This window comes from Uloborus diversus, chromosome 2 (genome assembly GCF_026930045.1).
Source record: "Uloborus diversus isolate 005 chromosome 2, Udiv.v.3.1, whole genome shotgun sequence".
Taxonomy (NCBI): Eukaryota; Metazoa; Arthropoda; class Arachnida; order Araneae; family Uloboridae; genus Uloborus; species Uloborus diversus.
Window position 1 is genome coordinate 84,936,417 of NC_072732.1, and position 27,179 is coordinate 84,963,595.

Consider the following 27,179-nt stretch of genomic DNA (forward strand, 5'->3'; position numbering starts at 1 on the left):
AAAACACATGAATTTATCTTAAAGAATAACATAAATAACCATTGAATAAAATTAATCTTACTCATGAGATTGAAGTGATAATACGAAATTCTGGGCTTCATGTCCTTTGTTTCAAAGTCTAGAGACGAAAAAAGTTATTTTCGGCCATTTTTAACATTGATCGCACATCGTCTGCTATATGATTTGTTTAGTACTATATTAATAAACAAATGCAGTTATCAGTCATTCATAAGTTATTCCTAAAACAATACGATTCCACACTAATAACTAAGCAACCAACTTAACGAAGCCTAAAGAAATGCAACGCCACGTGCAGCTCCTCTGAACCGACTGAATCGAATAAAGATGTGCCAGCAAGTAATGCGAGTTACGCTGGGTAGAAAGAACTGTGCGCATGCGCAAGTATCAACGAAGGTCCACCTGTTCTATTGTGTACTAATTACCTTGACGGCGACAGCATGAAATCAATATCATCTTGACGGCGTTAACATGTATGCAATGTTGTTATTGTAAGGTAATATCAATATTGATATTTTAAGATGAATGCAATGTTGCATACGTGTTGTTATTGTAATATTGCTTTTTAATCATTATGCAAGCTTTATGCAGTATGAAACATGTCAATATTGACGCCGTCAGTATAATATCAAGATCTGTCAAGGTTGATGCAAGAAATTTTGCTAGTAGGGATAGATGATAATACCAAAACAACCTCCATCAAGAACGACAACAGTTTCTCACGACAAACGTGAGTGTGCTATAATAATGAAATATATTAATAAAAATACCTTTTTTACGCTTTCACTCTCTCTCTCTCTTTTTTATTTTCCAAAATGAATGATAAGTGCTACTTGAGCTGTGTTTGAAGAGGAGAAACTTTTTATTAATCACACAATACGTGAGTGATAACGATTGTGCTAAAACAGCATAATATCTCACTTCATTCATTCAGTAAAATCCTAAACTTAAATATACTTCCAATACTTGTTTCAAAACCTTTTAATTTTCGTAATATTTCGATTTTCTTCTGACGAACGAGCTAGCAGACGACGATGAACAGCCGCCGGTGAGAATTTTGTTGCTGTCTAGTGCAACTCAACTCGGTTAAAATCAAAATCATTTCTGGCCTCTGTCTGCAAATGTTATTGTTTTGATTTAATAAAGGGATTCTTATAATTAGCAAATTGTCTTAAAATAGAGCAATAGAATGTCTAATTTTATAATGTGAGTCAATTATTTTTTCCTTTTAACAAATAGTCCTTCATTTTATGTTATTCAACTGTTATGTTTAACCATCAACAGGTGGTTATTCCTGTTTGATTGATAAGCATTGTGTAATGTATGTGGGTAGGATGAGAGATAAAAGTACATTAGTCATTACGAAGTATTTTTCTTTATACACTGAGACAAGTAGTTTTTACGATAACAGAAGATTTCATATTTTTTTCCACTCAGATAAAATTTCAAACAGAAAAAGAAAGCTGCTTTCTTTTGCGTAAGAAAGTGTTCACGTAAGGGCGGGGATGCTCATATTTTATTGCAGGTAACATATTGATGTTAATGCATTAGTTTATTATTATTATTTTTTAAATAAATTTTAATATTAATCATGAGTAAGTCCCGGTTTTGTTTTTCAAATGACAAAACCGAAAACACGTTATAAGTTTGAAGACTAATATTTCATACAGTGTTGTAGTCCTAGAAAAAATAGTTGGCACTTGCTTGCATTTAAATATAAAAAAGTAGGGGATGATTGCTTAAAAATTAAAAAGCAGGAGGGCAACATCCCCCTTGTCCACACCTCTGAAATAAGCACAACGGCAAGCTACATCCAAAGAAACATGAAACAAATTTTTAAAGTAAATTAAGTTAGATCATGATTATAAGCTACATTTCTAGACTGGCAGTTTTATGAGGGTTAGTTACCTTCCATATGGTATATCCACAGGGTATTCTTCTTTCAGAAATCAAGGGCGGATACAAGATTTCATTTTAGGGAGGGGGGGGGTCATGCTGAAGAACATAATTTTATAGTTTTACATACAAAAATTTTCTTCTACAAACACCCCCCCTCCCCCAGTAAATATGGTTACAAAAATCATCGAAATCATTGATAAAAATCATTTGAAAAGTTTTCTTTTAAAATAATTTTTCAGTTTAAGAATCTTAGCCGAGAATTTTCAGAAACTACAACTCAAAGATTTCGGATCACAAAGCCCCTGGATGATTTAATATTTGCATAATACTCAACACGTATCCATCTTTGATCATAAATTTGCATGACACTCAACACATCCATCTTGTATGCAGAAAAATAACATCACCTTAAATAATGGTAAAAAATGCGGTGAAAATCCAATTGAAAATTAAATATTCCATAAATATGATACAAACTTGATAAATCACTCACCGACTGATTAATTCGAATTAATTAGAGGTTGACAAAGACCTCGCAATCTCAGAATCTGATACAGGAACTCTAGATATGTTTCCATCGGTCCAAAAAATCGTTCCAATAGTCCAAAAAAATAGAGATTACTCTGCTTTGTCACCCGAACGCTTCATCGGTTTTGTTATAGATCAGGGGTTTCCAAAGTGGGTGCCGGGGCACCCTGGGTTGCCTCAAGGAGGTGCAAGGGGTGCCGTGAGCTGTCCATATTTTCAATGGGCATGTATAATTGAAATATATTAGGGTGCCATGAAAGAATTGCAATTCGTCCAACAATGCCGTGAGTTGGAAAAATTCAGGGGTCTTTCTCGAAGCATTTTCGGAATTGTAGTCTTAAAATTTTGGGTTATCTTTGGCGATGTGAGGAGGTGAGTTGCTCTTACAATAGAAAAATTAATCTTAAACACAAACTTACACTGCCTTTAGTAAACACAATGAGAGGGGGAGGGAAGAAGTATTCCGCCACCCACCATGAAACATTTCTGTTTCTAAAATTTTAAGAGCTTTGTTTTGAGTTATCTTTGGATGACTTAAGGGGGGGGGGTCTAGGAAACTTCTTTCAAAAAGTTTCCAAAATTAAAGTATTAAAACTTTTAGGCGGTCGTAACTCATGTTTATAGGTAAGGGGGGTATTATATTCCTAGAAAAAAAAATAGAAACTGAGAAGACCTTAAAAATTCAAATTTAGGACATTTGTGGTGAACTCAGAGGAAGGGGTTCAAGAGTTTTCTTCCGAAAATTTTTTGATGCTGAAGTATTTAAACCCCCCTTTTAGGTTATATTTGATTGCCTTAAGAGGGATGTGATTCAGGAGCAGAGGCGTAACTTGGCCACGTAAAGTAGGGGGGCAAACTTTTTTTTCAAGGGAAATTTATTTGATTCATATTTTGCCATCCAACTAAAATTCTAAAAAAAATTTACTTTTTCAAAAAATAAATAAATTTAAGAAATCATAATAACTTTTAACGCAATGTACGTTATTCAGTTTAAACAGAATAGAGCTACAGAGAGTAATGCGCACATACATCAACAGAAGTATCACTTTCCCAAAAAATCTGCTGATACTCTTTTGTTGTTGTATTTATAGTTTACATGATCACTGACGCCAAATAGTTTTGCTTACGTTTTGTAATCCTAAAGTACGGATATCGTTTTCTAAGTTGCATTGGTTTTAATTCTCGAATAATTCCATGGACTAATTAGAAAGTTCAAGGAATTCTGTACTTTGGAAATGATTTTTCTTTCTTTCCGAAGTTGTTTTCCAGGATCTCAGGAATGAAGAATCTGTACATTGTATACACCTTGCTATTAGTGACTTATGCCCTGAACCAAAGTAATATTCTACTTTAGTGACGCAACCAGAAAAAAAATAAGGCGGTAGGAGGGAGTACATCGAAAAAGAAAAGAAAAATTTAGAACTGATAGGAAAGGTGGGGGTTCTGGGGGGGGTCTGGGGGTTCTCCCCCGGAAAATTTTTGAAACTTTTAGTATTCAAAAACGCAACATTAGACTTTCTTCGTTGATGTTAGTGTGACAAAAGGTGCAGGGGTCTCAGCGGAATTTCTAGAACTTGAAGCTTTAAAAACGCGATTATAGGCCATATTTTATCGACGTTAGGATAACGGATGGAGCTCAAGGACTGTCCCCGATCGATTTTTTTATAGGTTGAAATCAATTCCTCCTCCTTCTGCTTTCGACATTGAAGTTTAAAAATGCAATTTTAGACAAACGTTGAAGATTTTACGGGAAGGAGGTTCTGATGCTCTTCCCTGGTAAGATTCTTAAAATTATGGTGCTAAAAACTAAAGCAATGTTTTATAATCAAAGGCTATTCCACTTAAAATTTTTTTAAAAGTATAGTTCATAAAACCAAACTGCTTATGGTATTAGAGCATGGCGGCATAGGAACCCTTACTCGAATATTTTCTGAAATTCAAGTCATAAAACGCGGTTGTAAGACCATATTTTGTAATATTAGGGCCAGTAATTTTTCGAAATTAAAACTCCAAAAACGTAATTTTAGGCAATTTTTGATGTTGTTCGGTAATTGGGGGCATTCCCCTGGAAAATTCGCGAAATAAAAAAACCTCCAAATGAAATGTGAAATGCTCCATAATGCTTCCGGTGTGTGTCATTTTTAGACGAACTAGGAAAGAAAAAGAGAAAAAATAGGACAGAGTGGTAGGGGCGGGGGTGATGCTGATCAATAAGCTGTTACTTTTGAATATTTTTTATTCAAAGATTTATTTTTAAAAGAAACTAAGATTTTCCCGTAACATTACTATTAATTTCTAAAAATTACTTTGTTTTCGAAAGACGTCTTCTCATCAATAATAAAGAATAGTTTTTAAAAACATTCAACTCAAACATTCTATGGGGCTCGGGCTTTAAGTTTCCTTTCTGGTTGTACCACTGTTCTATTTTGACTCGTCCATTACACGGTTGGTTGTTCATTCATGTGAGCTCCAATAAAAGGATTAAAAGTAAATTTCGCTTTAAGAAAAACTTGGGAATTTTGCAGCAACATTTCCGCTCTTTCCCGAAAACACTCATTTTTTTGGTCATGTAATCCTAGTTTACTACCTGAATTTAGTAAACTAGGATTACATGCCTATATGTATTATGAGGGGAAGGGGAATGTTCATCATCACTTCGGGATTAAGCGATCAGGTACACGGGCCTCTTCTGGGCTTCAGTAGGTTGAAATTACTAATTGGTAGTTGAAGACAAGGATGCTTCTTTTGCATATAATTCATGACAATTGCATTGATAATATGCGAATTACATTTTATTATCATTTGAAAATAATATATATATCATTTCACAAACAATTTTAAAAAATCCTTTGCTTAAGAACTAGGGGGGCAAAATAATACTTTGCCCATAGCTCAAAAAAAAGTAGGGGGGGGGGGCACTTGCCCCCTATGCCCCCCTAGTTTACGCCAATGTTCAGGAGTCCTCCCTGAGGTAAGGATTCAGTTCCCCTATTTCTTTTTTTAATTAATGAATATTGGAAAGTGTACCTCGTTTAAAAAATATATCTACTTTACTGAATCTGTTTTTTTATTGCTAGTTTTATCACCTGCTATCTTATAAAAGAATTCTTTTTCAAATGAAAATTATGTTGGTGGGGGAGGGGGGGAATGGTGCCAGTTCATTATCATTAGTCGCCCATACCCTTCCCCGACCTTTCCTTCTTTTCTGATTTGTTGGCGCTAGCTCGGGTAAACTTTCCGATCAGAACTAATTTATGATGCAAAAGTGAAAATCTTATGTCGCAAGCAATTTTATTGCTGCAATAAAAATGTTTGTGATCGGCAAAAAACTAATGTCGAACGCTTTTACCCCTAACATTATCCAATATTCTCTAAAATTGCGTTTTTCGAACTTCAATTTCAAAATACTGCCGAAGGAGGGTTCCTGAACTCCATCCCTTGGATAATGCATTCAAAAAGCGTATAAACGTTGTAAAAGATGTAGTACAATTTCGTTTTGAAAACTTAATATTTGGCTAGAGCCCAGAGTGCCCCCCCCCCCCCCCCTTCTCTAATATTTTTGAAGGTTGCCCAATATTGTGGTTTTGGATAAAAGTTTGAAAATTTTTGATGTAATGGTCCCTGAACCCCTCATTTCCTTAAACTTGACCAGAATGGCCTACCATTGCGTTTTTTGGATTTCAATTAAAAAAAAATCTGGGGGAGAGCACCCAAACCCACTTTATTGGTGGTTTTTAGGTTTTTAGAATTGCGATAACAAAACGTTTGAATATTACAATTCAAAGGCTTAAAATTCAAATTGGACAGAGATTCCAAAACTGGCATTGTTAAAAACTATAAAATTTATACACATAAATTTTTCCTTAAGCATGCATGTGGGGGGGGGGGGGCTGAAAGTATTTTCCGTCTTCAACATATTCCCAAACTTGCATCCAAACTTCTTAGTTACTTTTCATTATACTGGCTCCTGAATCCAGCCCCGCAGACTAACTGTCCCAAGAAAAGCTATTTTACTGTCTACATATCTTAAATTCATATCCTATAAATATAAAAGTCACAGTTTATACCCCCCTCTCCCCCCTAAAAAAAAGAATTTGAGAACTATTTGCTGTTTCTTATTATGGTTTCGGTCCGGCTTTTCTTTCTTTTTTTTTTCAAGCAATCATTTTCACTACTCAGATGCAATGAACCCTAATACAAATTAGAAAGTTTTTGTTGCAGATTTTGATAAGGGGGGGGAGGAGGTCATGACCCACATGATCCCCCCTCCTTGTATCCACTTCTTATGATTTCAATCAAGTTTTTAATTTTTTCGAGCAAACATTCAAATACTGTTATAGGTCTGTGGCGGGAGGAGGGGGCATGTCCCCCATGACCCCTCCTCTTGTACCCGCCACTCTCAGAAATCAAAAGCTTTAATATTTTGAATTTTAATTCAGTGGGAGTGCCGTAAAATAAGATATAAAATTCATTTTAAACGTAATATTGTATTTTACTTTTCAAGTAAAAGGTATTCATTCAATTCTTAAATAAGAGGATGTTTCTTCATCACTTTTTTGTAAAAGCTGCTAGATGTGTAAAAGAAGGTTTAATGTCTCTATATAATACCACCAGGAGCAAATATAAGTTAACGATACATTAATTATTTTAATATACAATCAATCCCATTTATTATGAAATTTAATGCTCCAAATAAAAACTCCATTGAAGCCAAAATTTTGTTTTATAAGAATTTAAGTAACACATTGAAACTTGAAGGGAATTGGAGATCACAACAAATATCTTAAATTTTCTTTTTACAGCCAAGCCCATCATATTGATTTTTTCCAGGGGAAGGAGGGGGGGGGGTCAGCAAAGGGTGACTTGTACACTCAACAATAATTTTATCTGAATACTACAAAAATCACGCTCACTTATGTGAAAACAAATTTTTCAAAGTCAGGAGAGGGCGCTTGACTAGCTTTACTATAAATTGGTGCATCTATTTATTGGAAAATGGAAAATTTGAAGTAAAGGTACCCTCCCTGTACCTAATAACTTTTCAAGGAATAGTCTCTTTTGTACTGTTTCCAAGCTCTTAACCAAGGCATTTAATTCTCATGTTTTTGTTTTTGATTAGAAATTAGAACACCGTTTTGTCCAAATTTGACCAATTATAAAAATGTCAACTTGGAGGGTGAAATGTAAAGATTAGAGACGTACCGAGTACTCGGTAACTACTCGGTACTCGGCCAATTTGTTGAGTACTCGGTACTCGGCGAAATTCTGATCAGATACTCAGCCAATACCGAGTAGTTGCAAAAAATTGAATATTGTCCAAGGCAGATACTAAAATTTATCAAAAAAAAAAAAGAGCAAGCATTATATTCTGCAATCATTTACAATTAAAATTTATTAAGTCAAATTTAAATTTTGAGAATAATGAAGTTTTTAATGATTCAATGGAATAAATCTTTATTTTAATGTCACCAAAGTAAATAAAACTTATTTATTAAAAATTATGCAGAAAAGGTAAGTATAGAAAATATGGAATTTTTATATTAAAAATGTATTTTTGCTACAAACAAAAATTAGTTATAAGAAATATAAAAATACCTTTGCTTAAAAAATAAAAGGAAATAAAACAACGTTAAAAGCACAGTGCAGGAACACTGCAGTCACGTGTTTTGCAGACTAGAACTATAAATGATTGGTATACAGTGAAAACCCTCCTAACGGACACCTCACAAAGGCGGCGGACACCCCTCTTATGCAGACAATTTTTAATTCCCCAGTTCCAATACAAATAACATTATTAAACCCCTGTCCTGTGGACACCTCTCTGTTGCGGACAAAAAAAAAATTGTCCTGTTAGTGAGTGTCCGCATTAGAGGGATTTTACTGTAATTTGTTTGAATTCCAACTTGATTATCATATCTTTTATTTATTTATTTAATTTTTTTTTGTAAAATTTTTGACACAAACAAAATTTTTTATGTAATGCATAATTAAATTTCAGCAGGAATTTAGTTTTAAAAACTTTTATATGGACAAAGAGGTCTATAGTACTATTCCAATAGATTCAAAATTCATCACAGTGTCAGTGGTTTTACTTAAAACATAATTCAGGGTGGCGACAGATCAGGGAAATCAGGGAACAGTCAGGGAACTTTATTAATCAGGGAAAAGTCAGGGAAATATCAGGGAATTTTGAAAAAATAACAAAAAATCAGGGAAAATTGATTTTATGAAGAAAAAAAATTTTTTTTTTGCTTTACAAAATTAAATACTTTAATTCCCTACGCATTTTCCGCCAATTATCTGTTCAAAAAAAAAAAAGTAAAATTAATGAGGTGCGATTATACACGGCTGCATATTTGTGCATCTTTTTTTCCTCAACGTCAAAATATTGAATCTTACTTATTAATCACAGGATGAATATCCTAAGATTGCTTCTGTGTCTGTTAGGTTGTTTATTTTACCTAGCTTGAAATTTCCTTTCATGTTTTCAATGCTACGTAAAATAAACAACCATACATGCAAAGAGGAAGCCTTCATTAATGCCTTAGCTCCTTTGCCTTTATTCCATTATCTCGAAGTAATTAGCGTACTGTAATCACGATTTCAAGAAGAAATCTTTGGTTTTTGAATTAATACTATAAAAGCTTAAAAGTTATTACTTCTTCTTGTTTTTAATTTAATTGCTAAAATTGAACAAATTTGTGCTTCTACTTACGTTGTTTGTTCTGACTTTACTATTCAGCACAAAGGTATTTATTTATCTTAAAAAAAACTTTGTTTTTTGCCGTTATACTATTTGTTGTCACCGCAGATTATAAAGGTTTTCTTTTCTTCAGACTTAAGTGATTCTTTAATTTTATAACTAAGTTTTATTCTTCTTTTATATGGGCCATTCCACGGTATTTTTGACATTATGTATAGTCCGTAACGTGACCTTTTTTTGCCATAACTTTTTAATTTACCGTTTGATTTGCAAATTATTTTAATTTGAGCTGGTGTGTTGGTAGGAAAAGATCAAAATAAAATAATATGCTAATCAAACAGTAAATTAAAAAGTTATTTCAAAAAAGGTCACGTTACGGACTCTACATAAATGTCAAAAATACCATGGAATGCCCCATATATTTTGAAATTAACTAATTTGTTTTTTTTCTTGCATTTCAAAGTTGTTTGTTACAAAAGCGATCTAAGATTTTTTTTCGTTACATACTGAAATAATTTGAAATAGAGTTAACATGTGTACTTAAGTAAATATCTATTTTTTTATTGTTAAAATGCTGTATTCATTCATTAAAACCTATGTTCTTGATTAGAGAAAAGCTCCCTATGAATGGATGTTAAATAGTTTCATCTGTTTTGCATAAATACGTCAATTAGTTATATAAGAATAACTACATTATTTCTATTCTTTCACTATTACTTGTTATTCTTGCAACAATTATTATACTGTTTGAAAACTTAGTTCAAAATAATTTCAATTACTTTTTAGTTCTATCATAAATACACATATGTTTTGAAGAGTAATTTTAATAGTTTCTTAAAGTTCTTATGCTAAGTGGTTTCTGGAAGTAAAGAATTTTTTTTAATTTTAATTTTCTATAATCTTTCCATGTGGAAAAATTTAATATACTGTTTTGTAGGGGTTTTTTCCCAAAAAAATTGACTTGATATGTTTTTTTTAAACCGTTTTATTAAAAAAGTAGCATTTTTTTAAAATATATCTTTAGTTCAACAACTTAACACAACTTAAAACGTTTAAAATACTGCATTTAATACAAACACACAATGGATTTCAAGTAGAGCAAAGAAAGAAAACCATTATCATTGGTAACGTAAATCAGGGAAATTTGGTGAACTTAATCAGAGAAATCAGGGAAAAGTCAGGGAACTTTTTTCACATTTCCTGTCGCCACCCTGTAATTGGTACTAGGTAACTCGGCAGAGTAGTAAAAGGCCGAGTACTCAGTACTCGGCTACTTGGCCTAAGTGCTACTCGGTACCACTCTAGTAAAGATTGAAATTTGTTTGTGGATAAATCATTTGCAATAAATTCAGTGAATGTTAAAATTTAGGGCATTTTATAGCCCCTCACAGGGCCGATCCTAGGGTGTCGGCCGCCCGTGTGCAAAGACCTAATGTGCCGCCCCTGAAGAGCAATTTGCATGTTTTAACTATAACGCCCGTATAAATCTTTCTTCAAATTTCTGTATCAAGTTCTAATTTAAAAAATAAAAACAAGGATGAATTTATGTAAAAAGTTTGAAAAAGCTCCTTAGGTACAATTTATATCTTTGAAGAAAGTAATAGGTACAAAAAATTTACTAACCGTAAAAACGCATTTTATAGCCTGTTTTTGGTGACATCAGAGGAAAGACGGAGGAGGGAGAAACGGGGGGGGGGGGGGGGGGAGAGATCGCCCCCAGAAAATATTCGAAATTGGCGTATGAAAAATAGCTGTAATTAATCTTTGGTTGTGTTTGGTTGCAAGTTGCAAGGACAAGAGTCGGGAACATTCAAGGTCCATGGAGAAATTTTCAATATTGACGTAAAAAATTGCAATTTAAGGAAATTTTTCGAGACTTGAGGGAAAAGTACTGTTGGAGTTCTTTCCTAAAATTATTCCAAAATTGATGTTAAATTGCAGCTATTTTTTGTAATCTTAGTTTAGAAAAGATCGGTGCTCTTCCGGAAAATTTTCTGAAACGGAAGTTTTAAACAAGCAATTTTGGGTTATCTTTGTTAACGTTGCTGGAGGGAGGGAGATTCGGTCGTCTCCTACCGAAAGTTTTCAAAATTGAAGATTGAAACTCAAATTTAGGCTGTCTTTGGTGACGGTAGGGAGTCTGGCATCTTTCCTCTGGTTATTTATCGGCATTATTGTTTTAAAAACACATTTTTCGCTAGATTTGGACACGATAGGGGAAACGGGAAAATATTCCAAACTGAGAAAAATATTTTTTGGAATTAAAATGAATTTTAGGCTATTTTTGTGAAGGAAGGGTTTTGGGACTCTTAAAAAGCGCAATTTTGTGCTATCTTTGGTGACGTTAAAGAAACCGAGAAGCTTCAGCGGATCTTTCTGAATATTTTTCGATATTAATATCTGAAAAATACAACTAAAGACGTGTCTCCGATTGATGGGGAATGCCAGATGCCCTAGCGCCGTGAAAATTTATGTAAGCCATCCGGAATGTTTTAGAAATGGAAGTCCCAAAATCATATTTTAGGTATTGTTTGATAACGATGGGACAAAGAGCGGTTGGGGATTCAGTGTGCCCTCAAGAACTGTTTTTTGAAACTGAAGTCAATTTCAGGCTAGTTTAGGCAGGAAGGGTTTGGTGACTTCACGGAACCACCTAAAAACGAAAGTTTGAGCTAAAGTGATTACGTTGGAAAAAAGGGGGATCCGCGGTATTTCCCCCAAAGTTCTTCGAAACTGTTGATTGAAAAACTCGATTTTAGTTTGTTTTTGAATACGTTAAGTGAGAGGGGGTAGGATTGGGGGCCTCTCTAGAGACGCTAATTCAGATCATCTTTGGTAGTAATCTTAGGGAATGAATTTCAGGGTCCTCTACCGTAAAAATTTTAAAAAAGAAATTCGAAAAATACCATTGAGCAATTTTTGAAGACGTTAGGAAGGGCTGTTCCCAGAAAAGACATTTTGGAGCCACCATTTTTAGGCTATGTTTGATTACATTAAGGTAGAAAGGGTGAATAAGAGACTTAATTGGATCCTTAAAATCGGTGGTTCAACCAGCGAAATATTATGGAATTAAAGTCCTAAAAACGCAGTTTGAAGCCTTCGTTAGTCTCGTCAAGGCATCCTTTTGGATCTTCGTTTTGGAGCTACACTTAAAATTTGTAATCCGGGGCAAGGACCCTGTCCTCCTTCCTGATCTGAAACCGGGCAGTTCATTTGTGATTTTAATTTGAAAACATTGCTGTAAAGGGGGGAAATTGAAAATTTTTGTTCGTTAATTATATATGTTTGACTCTCAGGGGAGTCGCAATTTTCCATTGTCTCTCCAGTCTCCACGCATCCACGACTGCTGAACACAGAATTTGTTGTTTGAAATACTTGAGAGAGTATTCTATCACCATAGTTTTTTTTTTTTAACATAAAATATGTCTTCATTGTTAAGGGTCAATAACAGCTTGGGAAACTGGGGATTAGCATTAGAGCCCCTCCCCCTGTATCCATGCCTGATTATCAGTTCTGTCACAAATTTTGCAACCAAATGAAGCATGTGAGTAAAGAGTTGATGTTAATGAATAATGGAGCACCACAATATGCTCTAACATTCCATTTTTCTTATTATGCAATGCTGTTGGAAAATTGGCACTTTGATAATTGAACATTTAAAATTCTGCATAATTATTCGACTTATTATGTTATCTTGAGAAATTCTTGAGGAATTTTGCTTGATTAAAAGTACTATATGATGCGGCTTGCGGCCGCCCCTTGCTTTGGCCGCCCTTGTGCGGTGCACACCTGCTAGGATCGGCCCTGGCCCCTCAACCCTTTGTGCCCTCAAAAGTATGGGTCAAATTAATGAATTTTCTCTTTTAAAACTTCTAACACAGAACCATGGTCCAAACGCAGCCATCGTTTGTCATAACAAAGCTGTCCGTATATGCACCCTGCAATTCTAAAGAAAGTTTTGTTGTATGAAAAGGAAAGTATACAAGTAATTTACATTTTGAAGGAAAGGTATTTTCAGATTGAGTATGTGTAGGTGATTTTAGTAAATCAAGTGATGAAATTTGCTTTTCTCTTGTGTAAAAGAATTGAGTTTAAAAGTTTATTTTTGTTTAAAAGTTAAAAGTTTACTATTGGATTCATTGGCGTCTTCAGCTGAAATTTATTGGGGGGGACCATTCTGACTCTTTCATTTTGAAGTTGCATTAAGAAAAATTTGTATATATATATATATATATATATATATATATATATATATATATATACTATACACATATATATATATATACACCTACACCTGGCCTACACAAAGAACAAACAGCATTTCGTCGAATCCTGCTACAACGCGATCCGACTTGCGCGAAATGGCTATAACACGAGTTTTTCATAAGTAATGAATTTTTTATTGCTGACGCAAATTACTCGCTTGCAACATGAAATTTTTTGGAAAGGAGCGGCAGAGCATTAGAATGGGCTTCGTTGACACTAAATATTGGTTTCGTGAATGGACTTTCATCCCTTTAGTATCAGTGACAGCGGAAGTTCACACACACTGTATTAGTCTAAACAACGCTTTGCTTTAGTTTATAGAAATAACCACTCCGATTCTTATCATTTTTTTTCCCTTCTTATGAACGTTGATAAAACAAAATGGTTCACAATCGAAGACTTTCATCTAAAGTTTTCAAAAGTGGAAAGAAAAACAAAAAGTTTCTGACAATGCAAGAAAAGGTAAAGATTCTCGATGCTTGAACAATTATGAAGTGCCTCGAAGGTAGCACGACAATAGGGAAGTTGCAACCTATTAAATATTCATATTTTGGCTTTTGGATATTGTTAATTGACCCTCAAAACTAAAAAATTCACCATCGCCGAATTTTAAAACACCGTGGTTGATTTTTAATGAATTTCTAAAAATCCACGCGCAAAAGTGCGCGCTTCTGAAACGTCACGAGCCTACGTCACAGGGCCCGAATGGGCAGCCTTCCGCCAAAGATCCCTTGTTTTTGCTACGAACATTTTGAGTGTGCTGATATTTTTATTTTTTAGAAATTCAATAATCCTTTTGAACACATTATGGAGACTGGATTCGTTAAAGCACAATCTAAATAATCTTCCTCATGTAACATCAATGATGATATTCGAATATTTCCGAGAGAATGAGAGGTTTAATGTTCCATAAATGCGAGGAGTAAATGCGAGGAGCCTTTTACGTTTCATCTTCGAAGTCGAATGCGTGACCTTTGGCTCCTCCCCTATCGGAAGAGCGCATGACGTCACTTCCTATGCCATTTGACGTCACAAGCGCTTGAACTTTAAAAATTAATTTAAAAAAAACTACTTATCCTATCGCAAAATTTTTTTCACCTATGATGTTCATACATCTTACTCTATCATATAAAAATAAAGTTGAAAAATCGAAAACTTCCCTATTAGGTATGAGTTAATCTTCGATACGTACAATTAAAGTTCAAGAAAAAGAAATCCGCAAAAGTTCAGAACTTAGTTTTAATAATGAAGATCGCAGAGTAGTGTCTGAGCAAAATACAAACATCATGAAAATGGAAGCCAGGCCGAAAATAGTAGAGTTCCCACACTGAATAAACTTCATATTTTTTTAAATTATAATTAAAACTACGATATCTACTGCTCAGTGCTATTATAATGCAGTAATGTTCGTTCTGTAAGTACCCTACTGTTTAAGTACATGTATCTTATTGATCATTGATTTTGTGCTTCATAGCAGAGTAATCATGTTAAATAGTAACGCTTTTTCTAAAATACAGTAAAAAGTCAGTTCTTTATAAAACATACGGTAATATATAGTTAAGAAATGGTTCGAAATAATTTAAGGGGTGTTAACACATGTCTGAAATAATTGGGTATGATTATAAAAAAATTCTAAACATACATTGTTCCACAACGCGAAATTCCGACTTGCCCGAGGGGTCTTGGAACGCATCTCTCGCGTAAGTCGAGATCCGTAATTAAATTCTGATCAGCGGACGATGGGAAAGAAATAGAGAAATGAATGCTTTTTTCTGACACGTGACAATAAGTTTTAAAATGGTTATTTCAATAAAATTTGTTTAGTAAAGCAGGATTATTAATGGATAATTTTCTGTTAAGCTTTAATAATTAAAAGAAGTATTATTTATTCGATTAAAATTTATAAAAGATGAAACATTTCAAAAAAAAAAAGAGAGAGAGAGAGAAAGTTGAACGCATTAGCTCCGACGGGACTCATAATGTCAAAATATTGACTGTAAAGCATACCTGATTAGGTCACTGTGAACTTTCATAAACTTTCCTTTCCCAGAAAAATTTGTCTGACGAGTCTTCAAATTTCGAGTCGTTTTTTGTGAAATATTGCATTAGATGTAGTGATGTGGGTAATTAGGAATTTCATTCGTAAAATCGAAAAGTAACCCCATCTGAATGGTATAAAATCGTGGAGTCCCTGCATGTATTACACTAAACAGAATGGTACTTACCTATCACGGTTTTTTGACTTTTTGAAGATGGTTCCGTGGATGTTGATGATGATTCAGTAGTTAAAAATTGCTCAAGTTCATTTGATGTAGAAGGTTAGCTACATTTTCCCGTTTCAAGCCACCTCTCCATAGCCGTAATCGAATATATAAAAAAAAGTATTTTTACCAAAATAGGAGCGCTCTTCAGGTCACCTACTTTTATTGAGACCAAAAGACCACATGAAATTATCGTTATTTTTGTCGGAACGTTTCCCAATAGGGAAGCTTTTTTTATTTCTTTTATTTCTGTCTTTTTTTTTGTGGTCATCTTGCGCTTCTTTTTTCGTTGGTCTATCGGAAGTGACATCACAGTATCCATCGTTATGCTGGCTTACGATTTGCTTTTGAAATTGCACGTTTATTTTTAGACTCCTCCTTTTTTTTTACGTAACGCTTTTTTGGTCAAATTTGAGATGCCGCAAACCCATTTGAGAAACCGCGCTTCGGTAAGGTACTTTGAAGCCACGTGTTGAATAATGTCAAACACATGACACGTCCTTTCCCTTTCTACCCCAAACTTAACCTTTGACCAGCTAATTGGTCTTCTAAATTTTTGTTCATCCTTTGGCCAGGGTGTTGTTGCCAGCTGCGAAAAACCACCAAAGAGGTCTGGTGTCTCATTTTGTTTGGGTAACATCGGGGGTCGCTATAAATTGAATCGAATCGGAGAAACAAGCACTGCAAAACTCGAAACAGAAACCTGGAAGCGCAAAGAAAGGGGCAGAAACTCAAATCCCCATCTGACTTCTGTTGACTTATTAGCACGAGAGTCGTAAAATGGTTGACATTGCACTCGGGAAAAGGTGTCCCCTTTCTAGCATCTTCCGCTGAAGCTAATGTGCGCAAAGAGCAGAGCGATGGATTGTCATTGGAGTTCACTTTCCGACTTTCCGTTCACTATACACATCACCTATTTTGTTCTGTTTTTTTAGTTCATTCTTTTTTTCGATGTTCATTTTGTTTTATTTGATATGAATTAAACATTGTAAATTATGTATTACGCAACTGTTTAAAGTCTTCATAGCAAAAATAATTTCCCCAAAATAATGAATTTCATTTTGACAATTATCGAGAGGGTCCGATTTTCAAATATTGAGGGGGTCTGATCCTCAAATATTGGGGGGGCTCCGGACCCCTTCGACCCCCCCCCCCCCCCGGCCGCGATGCCCATGATTGGATTTCAAAATAGTATTCCCTCCGAAACTCGGAAATATTCCAATTTTGACTACACAAAAGGACTAAAATCAACCATACCTTCTCCAATGTCACATCCTTCGCCGATTTTTTTAAGCAACTGTCATAGTTTATTAAGTTGTATAATTTATTTCTTTCATTTTGCTTAAAATTGAAAAAAAAAATCCATTTTTTAGATTTTTTAGGCAGTAGACACGCGAGAAAATGTCTGGGTCAGTAAGCACATTAGAAAGAATAAAGAGGTCTAATGAAGTGCAGACCAGCTTCTTGCTTTCAAATAAAGCAGAAGGTACTGAAAGGTATGTAATACACTTGTATTATGCATTTCTTGTAACAGTGACCGTCTCTTATAAAATCACTAGATTATAAAACCAGCAGCTTTTTACGCACTTTTATTATACTTGACCTGATTGTCATGAAAAAATCTGAGGCCTACTTTTGCTTATATCTCAGCAACTGGACCACTTGGAGACTTTGGGATTTCACTAAATTATTTACTTAACCTTAAGGTACAACTTAACGCTAAAAAATTCAATTCTAAAATGAAATTATTATTTCGGTTAAGATAGAAAACAGCAAATTTCATGTAATTTCCCCATTAAATGTTTATATATAAAACCCATTGTTACAAATTTTGTTGCCTTGCAACAGCAATATTAATAGTAATCATAATAAAAATTTTGAATCAAGGCTTCTCTGAATCAAGCTTGAAATTTATCCACTATTCATTACTTTCTTAGGATGTTTATCCTCATCTATGCCAATAATTGAACGGGGCTGAGTAAAGAGCCATATTAGGATCTTTATCACTAGAAACTTGTATGTTGTGAAGCATGAATTAGTTTGGGAAACCTTTAATATTTTAAAGGTTTTAATTAAATTAGCAAACAAATAATCCCTAGACAGGAACAAGGATTAATGCTTAGTGTCAAAAGCTTAAAGTTTTAGACACGTGTATATGTTTTTTCTTTTTAATACAGAGCATTTATGTGGAAAAATAAGGTGAAATTTCATGATGGTAACATTTATTCTATTTCTGAAATACATTTACACTAAAAATAATAAAACAACAGAATTTTTTAAAACATACTAAGCACTTTTCATAATGCACTGAAAATGACAAAATAACTCTTCTGGGTCAGTAAGGACAATTTCAGTATTCCAATAGTTTTCAAATATTTCAAAAAAAAAAAAAAAAAAAAAAAAAGACACCAAACGAAGAAAAGTGTGGTTCTATTCATTTCAAACCAAACCTCCCTATTAAGAAAAATATGCATTGTACTTCAACACTCAAAGTTATGATTGAAAACTAGATAATGATAAAAAATTCCCTTCATGACTTGAGCCCCACTTTTCTTCGTTGGTAGTGTCATTTTCTTGGAACTTTTGAAAACTACAGGAATACTGAAATTGTCCTTTCTGACCCAGAAGAGTTATTTTGTCCTTTTCAGTGCATTATGAAAAGTGCTTAGTATTTTTAAAAAAATTCTGTTATTAGCATCAAATCTGGAAGGTCAGAATCATTTATCAAAAGTTGCTAAAACCATCCTTTAATAAAATTATTATTGCCGTTATATAAAAATCAAGTTTTGGAATGCAGATGCTAAATTTGGAAAACAACAACTATAATTATGTTAAAAACTGCAACAGACATATATAATTCCAAAGTTATGCCGTACCAATAAGGATAAGAGTGTCTTGGAAAATGATAAAATTACGGTGCTAAATTTGCTCCCTTCAATACGTAGGAAAAGCAGTTAATGTCGTACAATGCACTTTATAGCAAATGTTGAAAATCGTAAGACTTTTTAAAACTTTCTAACAGTATCAAACTCTCTTTTAATTTTTTGTAGTTAATCAAAGAATAAAGTGTCAATATTTAAAACTTTCGTGCAATAAAAATGTAAATCATGTTTATTTAAAATGTCAACTGTATTTTGAAGCTCTTAAAGTACATATAAATAGTAATTAATTTCTCCTTTAGAGTATTTAAACTTTAAAATATGTATAAGGTTTAGTCAAATGAAGCCCGGTCAGTACGTTTAACTACACATTAGGGGTTAGAGGGTGTCACGTAACTGCGTGTATGGAGGCATCGTCTATTGGTAGAGACACTGATGAATTCGCAGCGTTTGATGTTGCACAGCGACAGTGGTTGCACACTAAAGAGAAGGTGGTTACACAAGCTATTGTCCACTACAGAACATGTGATTGTTTTTGACCAAGGGCCCACTGCTTGTCGAATTCCTTGAACGGGGAATCACTATCAATGCCTAACGTTATCAAGCCAAGTTACAGAACCTTAGGTGGGCCATTAAGTTGAAACAGCCAGGCAGGTTTTCCAAAGGTGCCCACACATTGTCCATGTGGAGCCAGCTTCAGTGGGAAACGCTGGAACATCAACGATACTGTCCATAGTTTTCACCGTGTGATCTTCATGGATCCGTGTGACTTTTAGATGTTTCAAAGGTCAGATGCTTTTGGACTTCTGAAACAAGCTATTCGCGTACATCGATTTACAACGAAAGACGAAGTGTGTGACTGGGCTCAGGACTGGATCAAACAGCAGCCTACTAGTTTCTTCAAAGATGGAATCGACCGACTAATGTGGTAAAGGGATAAATGTACCAACAGTTTTGGCAATTATTTTTGTGTTAATAAAATTGTTGGTGTTACTTTACAAAAGTGATGGGGTTTCATTTGAATACTCCTTATATATTTTTAAATGTATTTAGGCCCATGTGCACATGTGCGATGCACCCAAATGATGTACTTTGGCATGTACTCCACTTGTGTGCTAAATTTTTACGTTTGCTGTCTACTGCGTTTCCAGGCTATGATAATTCAGAAGCAAATTATATATTTCTCTGTACACTTGCTATCAACCATATTGTTGCCAACACATGTGAGTAAAGAAACCAATTAAATATTGCGCTCTACGCTAATGGCATCACTGAAAGGTATTTTATCACATGTGATGTCATGTGCAGAAGCGTACAAAAATGAAAGAGCCCTGATTAAAGTAATTTTTTTTTAATACTAAACTTAGTCAAATTCAGTAAGTTACTGCCCTATAGCCAGGGCTAAGGCAGAAATACATGAAATACACCGCCAGCTCAGTCAATTCCAGCCAAGGACTGCAGTTTCCTACTTATTAGCACTCATCAGCCCGGCATAGGAAAGTGACTGAGCTGGAGGCGGAAAACCTCTTAAGGAAGCCAAGAGTGCCAAACAAACTGGTATCTAATACAGAATTAGCACTGACCATTCGAGTGACCAAAGCAATGGTTCGGTTCAACTCGAATATTGAAGGCAAGACAGGTATATTCAGTAAGTTACCTCCCTATAGCCAGGGCTAAGGCAGAAATACATGAAATACATCGCCAGCTCAGTCAATTCCAGCCAAGGACTGCGGTTTCGTGCTTATTAGCACTCATCAGCCTGGCATAGGAAAGTGACTGAGCTGGAGATGGGAAACCTCTTAAGGAAGCCAAGAGTACCAAACAAACTGGTAGCTAATACAGAATTAGCACTGACCAGACGAATGACTATTAGTTACCAGGTTGTTTGGCACTCTTGGCTTCCTTAAGAAGTTTTCCACCTCCAGCTCAGTCACTTTCCTATACCGGGCTGATGAGTGCTAATAAGCACGAAACTGCAGTCCTCGGCTAGAAATGACTGAGCTGGCGGCGTATTTCACGTATTTCTGCCTTAGCCCTGGCTATAGGGCGGTAACTTACTGAATATACCTGCCTTGCCTTCAAAATTCGAGTTGAACTGAACCATTGCTTCGGCCACTCGTCTGGTAAGTGCTAATTCTGTATTAGCTACCAGTTTGCTTGGTACTCTTAGCTTCCTTAAGGGGTTTTCCATCTCCAGCTCAGTCACTTTCCTATGCTGGGCTGATGAGTGCTAATAAGCACGAAACTGCAGTCCTCGGCTGGAAATGACTGAGCTGGCGGTGTATTTCACGTTTTTAGTCAAATTTTTTAAAAAATGGTCAGATCCTATGTTTAAACATGCTCTTTCAGAAAAAAATACTTTTAAAATTTCGGAAAATACTCCATTGGTTTACACAATTTTACCACCTTTTGTGTAATTGTGCAGCAAACTTTTAACCTCTGTTTTGCCCATCTTCTTATATTACCTGAATCGTACACAGTAAAAACCTATTGCACTAAAATACTAGTATTTTTAGCACCCCTTGTTTTTTTATATCCCTCCCCCCCCCCTTCATGATTTTGTTTTTTGTAAAAATCGGAACCTATTTTTCTATTTGAAATTTATTGCTTTTGAACATTCTATTTTTTTGTTGAGCATTAATTTGAATTTTTCACATAGTAAGCAATTTCTTTTATTTCTTAAATGTTTTTTAAACCTAATGCAATTAAAAACATATTTTAGATAACTCTAGTGTTAGTGACACTATTGTTTTAATTTTTTTTTAATTAAAACTTTTTTTGATGCAGTGAATTTTTTTGCTGTATGCACTAACTGAATAAAAGTGATTATGTATGTTTTAATTCTCTTTGCTTATAGTCGTCTATAACTTTAAAATCTAACCGAATATAATTTTCAACACATTTTAGTCAGATTAATTTAGATTTATAATTGGAAATATTTTTAAAATAATGTCGTTTCATTATCATACTCCTTGTTTTTCATTTATTATTATTTTAATTGGGAAAAAAAATCATATCTTTGACCTATATTTGTAGCTCCGTTGGTGATAATGAATCATGGGATTCTGTCTACAAGCCAACTACTGTTGCAATGAAGTATGAAAGTAATCCAGGCTTTGGCAGATATGTCCATTCACTTAAACATCTGTTGCCTGTTCGCATCAAGACAGGGTATACTGTTCATTTATTTATGTACATTGTTTTCTTTAAGTGCATTTAAATGCTTTGGTTTGTACTTTATGTGTGATTACTCTTGATTTTTATATTAAGGGTGCAGTCATTTGCTGTATGTTTAATTTTAGACAGAAGCAGAAATAAAATTTTGTCCGAAAGGGCGATTCCACCATAAGGTGTTTGACATTTTTTCTCTATTTTTTTCTTTTTAAAGTTCTTTTTCATTAGTTCAGCATCAAAAAGCATAGCATTTTGGTTAGAATTATCTTGTTTAGCACTGTTTTCATATAAAAACCAATAATATTCACAATATAATTATTCTCAGTGTTTTATAATTAAATATTAATTTTATAAAACCTGTAACGTGTTTGACAACTGAAATAATAGCACACATCAGAAGTTTTATAAAATTATCAATAACTATGAAAAACTGAGAATAATTATATTGGTCGTTATTGTTTCAAAAAAAAAAAAAAAATTGTGAAATAAGATAATGTTTACCAATGCTTGATTTTTTGATTCTGAGCTACTAAAAAAGAACTTTAAAAAGAAAGAAAAAAAATAGGGAAAAATAACATGCACATTACAATGGAATCGTCCTTAAGTTAAGTTAAACAGTTGACTCCCGATTATCCAGCTCGCGACTATCCATACTCCATACTATCAGGCCTAATGAATGTTTGAAATCGGTCATTTGTAATACTATTCATGGAAGTGCATGGGGAATAAAGAATACTCAAATGTTTTTCTTTTTCTGCCCCTGACCGCAACCTCCGTGCATTTTGATCCTCCAGTAACAAAGGTGGCACATTAGTTAGAAGCTGTCTCGTGGTCACTTTGGCACACGACACTTATGACTAATCAAGAGGAAAGGTTCTAGTTTGTCTTTACTCAGTCTAGTATCACATGTTCGCATATTATTTGATTGTGTCGATTTGGAGTACGTCTTAGTTTTTTTAGTGTATTTTTAGTTATTGAAGACTAAAAAGAAAATGAGTGTTAAATGAGAAAAGGTTGTTTTTAATATGGAGGAGAAACTTTGCACAATCAATCGACTGAAAACAAGAGTTACTGCAAAAAACGATTGCTTTGGAATTAGGAGGTGCACAGTACAAGAACAGTTAGTGACTGAAAAAAAAAAAATTAAGCAGAAATCGAAAGAAGATGCTCACATCAAAAAAGAAGCCGCTGCTTTAGGAAACAAAAAAAGTAAGGAAGGGCCACCCAGGGGCGGCATTTCAGCATTCCGTTTGGGGGGTCGAGATTTTTGAACATGAATTTTCTCAGTACGGTATATTGGTTAACAGAGGAAACGATAATAAAATGGTTTTAATGTTAAGAACAATAAAGCAATATTGAAGTTGAGACACAAATGTTATCTACTATAAAATGACTGACCTGATTGAAATAGTCAAAAAACAATGGAAGCAATTCACAAAACAATTCTTCTTCCCTCAAATTTCACTTACTATAAATAAGTGTAATATTTTTTTTTCGCTTTCTATAACCGATTTACATAATATTGAACAGACCAATGATAAATATATCTCATCAAATCCCGTCTCAATTTCTTGAGAAGCTGAATTGATCATTTTATTTAAAATAGTTATTTAATATTTTGACTAAAACTTCATGTGGTTTTGTCATCTCTTCTACATTGGCATACAGTAAAAACTGTTATGGAAAGTTCTGTCACAAAGTTTTACACTTTGTTCAAGGGCTCAAGCATGCATTAGTGTGAAAATTACTAAGAATTTCAAATGTCAATCCAAGAATTAAGGTTAGCGGATTGAAATTTTTGTGATAGAGTGCAGCATTGTTCAAAAAACGCTCCGCAGTATAAATAAAGTAAACAATAATTCAAACAAAGTCACACATATTAAAATGACATCAGATTTTCTATCATTAAAAAGGTCGCTTTCCAGTAACTCTTCTATGGAGATTTTATAGATTTAACTTTTGAATTCCATCGTGTGTCACTTAGAGATTGTCAAGTAAAGAGCCTCAAGATATATTTGTTGATATGAAAGTATTTTTCGATGTGGGATGTTTTACATAAAGAGCATATCTTTACAAAGAGTTTCTAAGAAAGCATATAATGCATCGAGTTGCTAAAATATGTTTCTAGTACAAGGAATTAATGAACACTTATTAGCTAAACATTAAGTTATAATATGAGCATAAAAATTTATGTAAAATGACATGGAGTTTACGCGTAAAAATTGCGCAGTCTAAACACTGTACGGGCATCTCATAGAAGATGCACCAGCATAACATAGAATACACAATTTTGAAATATTTAACCCATATGAAGAGATTACTTCTTTAGTGAAGTCAAACAATTATTCTCCATCTGTTTTTTCTGTTCTTAAAATGCAAGCAAATAATTTTCTAAGTTATCTAAATTGAATTTAGCCATTTTTTTATTATTCTTAGTGAAAAATTTGGGGGTGCAACCGCCCCCTCTCGCTCCCCCTATCTGCCGCCCCTGGGGCCACCATCATGGCTTGCAGTAATGCAACTAATAATCATAAACTTAGATTGACTTTGATAGGAAATTCAAGAGCTTTTCTAGAGCTTTTAAAAAACTTAAAAGTCAGGAATCGCTGCCTCTACATTAGACACGTCAAAAGAGGGCATGGATGAATTCAGCCATCTTTAAGACTTAGTTTCACATTGAATTTGTACCTACTATTGAAAAACATTTGAAAGACAATGGTTTGCCAAGAAAAGTTTTGTTAATCCTTGACAATGCACTGATCAAATCTCACCTGATCCCACGCTCCAATACACACCCACGTGTATTGATGAACTTAATGGATGGTGGCATAAGCTGTATTTTTGCCACCCAATGTAACAGCTCTTTGCCAACCAAAGGATCAGGGTGTGCTTCAAATGCTAAAGAGAAGGTATCACCGGCAATTTCTAAAGTCGTTGATACCAGCAATTGATAATGATGAAGATTACTTATAGATGTTATAAGATGGGTGGCCGAAGCATGGGCTGAAGTTCCAAGCTCATCACTTTTAAAATCTTGGAACAATTCGTTAAACAATAGGGATGAACTTTGTGAAGGCTGATTCTGAATTAAAGGAAGAAAGCAAAAAGCTCGTTTCATTACTTGAAAAAAATACCAGGATGCGACTGTGTCAGTAAAGAGGATATCACAGAATAGGTGGAAAGTGACAAAGTTCATGAAATGACAGATGACGACATTGTAGAAATGATCGTACAAGAAAAAACACCAGAAGAAGAGGAGGAGAAGGAGATCACAGAAAGTCTTACCCTACACTCAGGATTTAAAATGATTGAGGTATTTCTTGAGTATATAAGTCAGCAAGAGGAAGCGACTCCTGCTGATGTAATTTGCTAGCGTAAGTGGAGAGACATTGCTTCTTGTAAAAGGGCTAAAAAGCAAAAAAAGTCTTCCATCAAGGACTTTTTCTCAAAATGAAAACTGAATATGTATCCAAACAGTAAATACTACTTCTGCTTTTGTTATTTACCTAAAATATGTAATTACATGTGTTTTAATTTGAGTTGCGGATGTAGTTAGAAAATGGAACTCCGTCCTGTCCGGATTTTTTGTCATCCGAACTGCCAATCCGCCACATTAGTCCAGATAATCAGGAGTCTACTGTATTTTTCTCTGGTTTTTTCACGGTATGTTTGAGATAGTAATTGTAATTGATGCAAAATTTTGTTGAATTTTTAATCAAAGATAATAAAGACAAATTTCAGGATTTATATATTCAGTAAATAATGAATACAAATTTGGAATTAAATAATTTATTTTGGCAAAAAAGCAGCATTCTTTTTGCAAATCGTTTAATTTTGAAACATTTTCTTACGTTGTAGCAATGCAAAATTGAAGAAATCAATAATTATGTATCATCAATCTATGGTGAAAGGGAAAAGAAACATTTTACTAATTTATTTAAATGAACTGGGTTGGCTCTAGTAATTTTGCCGCCCCAGGCAGGGTTTGCCAATATATATCATAATATATATCCAATATTTATTTCGAAAATATCATGATATTTTGATTTTTTTGTTATTGATTTTTTCGACTACAATATATTCAATATAAAAATTATATTAATCATAGATATTGTTTGTTTATTATTAAAAATAATCAGAAGTTATGTACAATATTTTTATAGTATATTAATACATCATTCAACATAACAAAGTAACATAATATTCTTTTTTTACTTGTGTTTTATATTCATAAAATTATGAGTATAATGTAACACTTTTTTCACTTTAAAGGTGTCGAATTTAATATTAAATATTGGTCAGAAAAAAAGAAAATGGCTTATGATTGTGCACCGACTAATGCATATGTTTTATTTCTGAATCATATAACTGTGTAAAAGTGACTTACAGAAGAAAAATGAATAAAACAGAGCCTAAGCTAAATTAAGTAAGGTAAATTAAAAAGTCAATTAAGTAAAGTAAATTAAAACTGATTAAAAGGTAAAATGAAATATTAGATATAAAAATGAAGGAAGCCTTAATTTTAAGTCTATATATTGTAATAATACAAAAAAAAAAAAAAGGAGCTGATGTGTACATCACATGACTTCCTTTTACGCCAATTTAATGATAATAGCGCCTTGGAGTAAGCAAGGAAACACTAAATATTTTCACCCCTAGTTTCTTCAAACCGAAGCAAAAAAAAAAAAAAAAAAAAAAAACGTTTTACACAGATTTATTTCCCCATTATAGGCAATTTTAATGTGATTCAGTGGTTAACTCTTTAAATACCACCAACATTAGCCAAATTAAAACCAGATTTAAAAATAAAAATAAAAATTGCCAAATTTATTGCCGATTTGGCGACAAAACTTGGCAGCCAAAAGCTTATCGATATATCACCAAGTGTTTGACAAATTATAACACAATTTGAGTTAGCATTGAAATTAACAACGATTTCCCCCCAAAAAAGTGTAAAAGACCCCCCTTAGGAACATCCAAATGCAACCAAAAGAGAAGGTACACAACCAGATCCCACTACGAGTCTACATATCATATTTCAATTTTCTAGGACATACCGTTTTTGAGTTATGCAAGATACATACATACATACGTACATACGGATGTCACAAGAAGACTTCTTGTAATTAACTCGGGGATTGTTAACATGGATATTTCGGGTGTCTGTACATTCCTAGGCATATATCTACGTGTGGTCGGGTCGGAAAAAAAACTCAACATTCATCTGGGGGTGAGCAAAATGGAAATTAAGGCTGATTTTTGAGTGAAAAATTTTTTGCGAATACAATATTTCCTTTTTTGTAAAAGGAAGTAAAAAAGTGATTTGAGGATACATTTACTATTTTGAAGGCTAGTTTGCGCTGATTGAAAATATTAGATATACATATATCAAAATATCGGATATTTTTGGAAATATCATGATATTTTCAAACCTTGGCCCCAGGTGATGTT

At 33.8% G+C, this 27,179-nt stretch overlaps 1 protein-coding gene across 1 annotated transcript in view; it reads left to right on the forward strand.

Annotated features, from left to right (window-relative positions):
- Positions 1-1,097: 1,097 nt before the first annotated feature.
- LOC129235269 (ATP-binding cassette sub-family C member 5-like) overlaps positions 1,098-27,179 on the forward strand; it is a 138,176-nt gene continuing 112,094 nt past the window's right edge. The window contains exons 1-3 of the mRNA XM_054868981.1: positions 1,098-1,224; positions 17,049-17,171; positions 21,591-21,725. Of these exons, the coding sequence (XP_054724956.1) occupies positions 17,077-17,171; positions 21,591-21,725 (230 nt within the window). The 5' untranslated portion in view covers positions 1,098-1,224; positions 17,049-17,076. The remainder of the gene's footprint in view (positions 1,225-17,048; positions 17,172-21,590; positions 21,726-27,179) is intronic.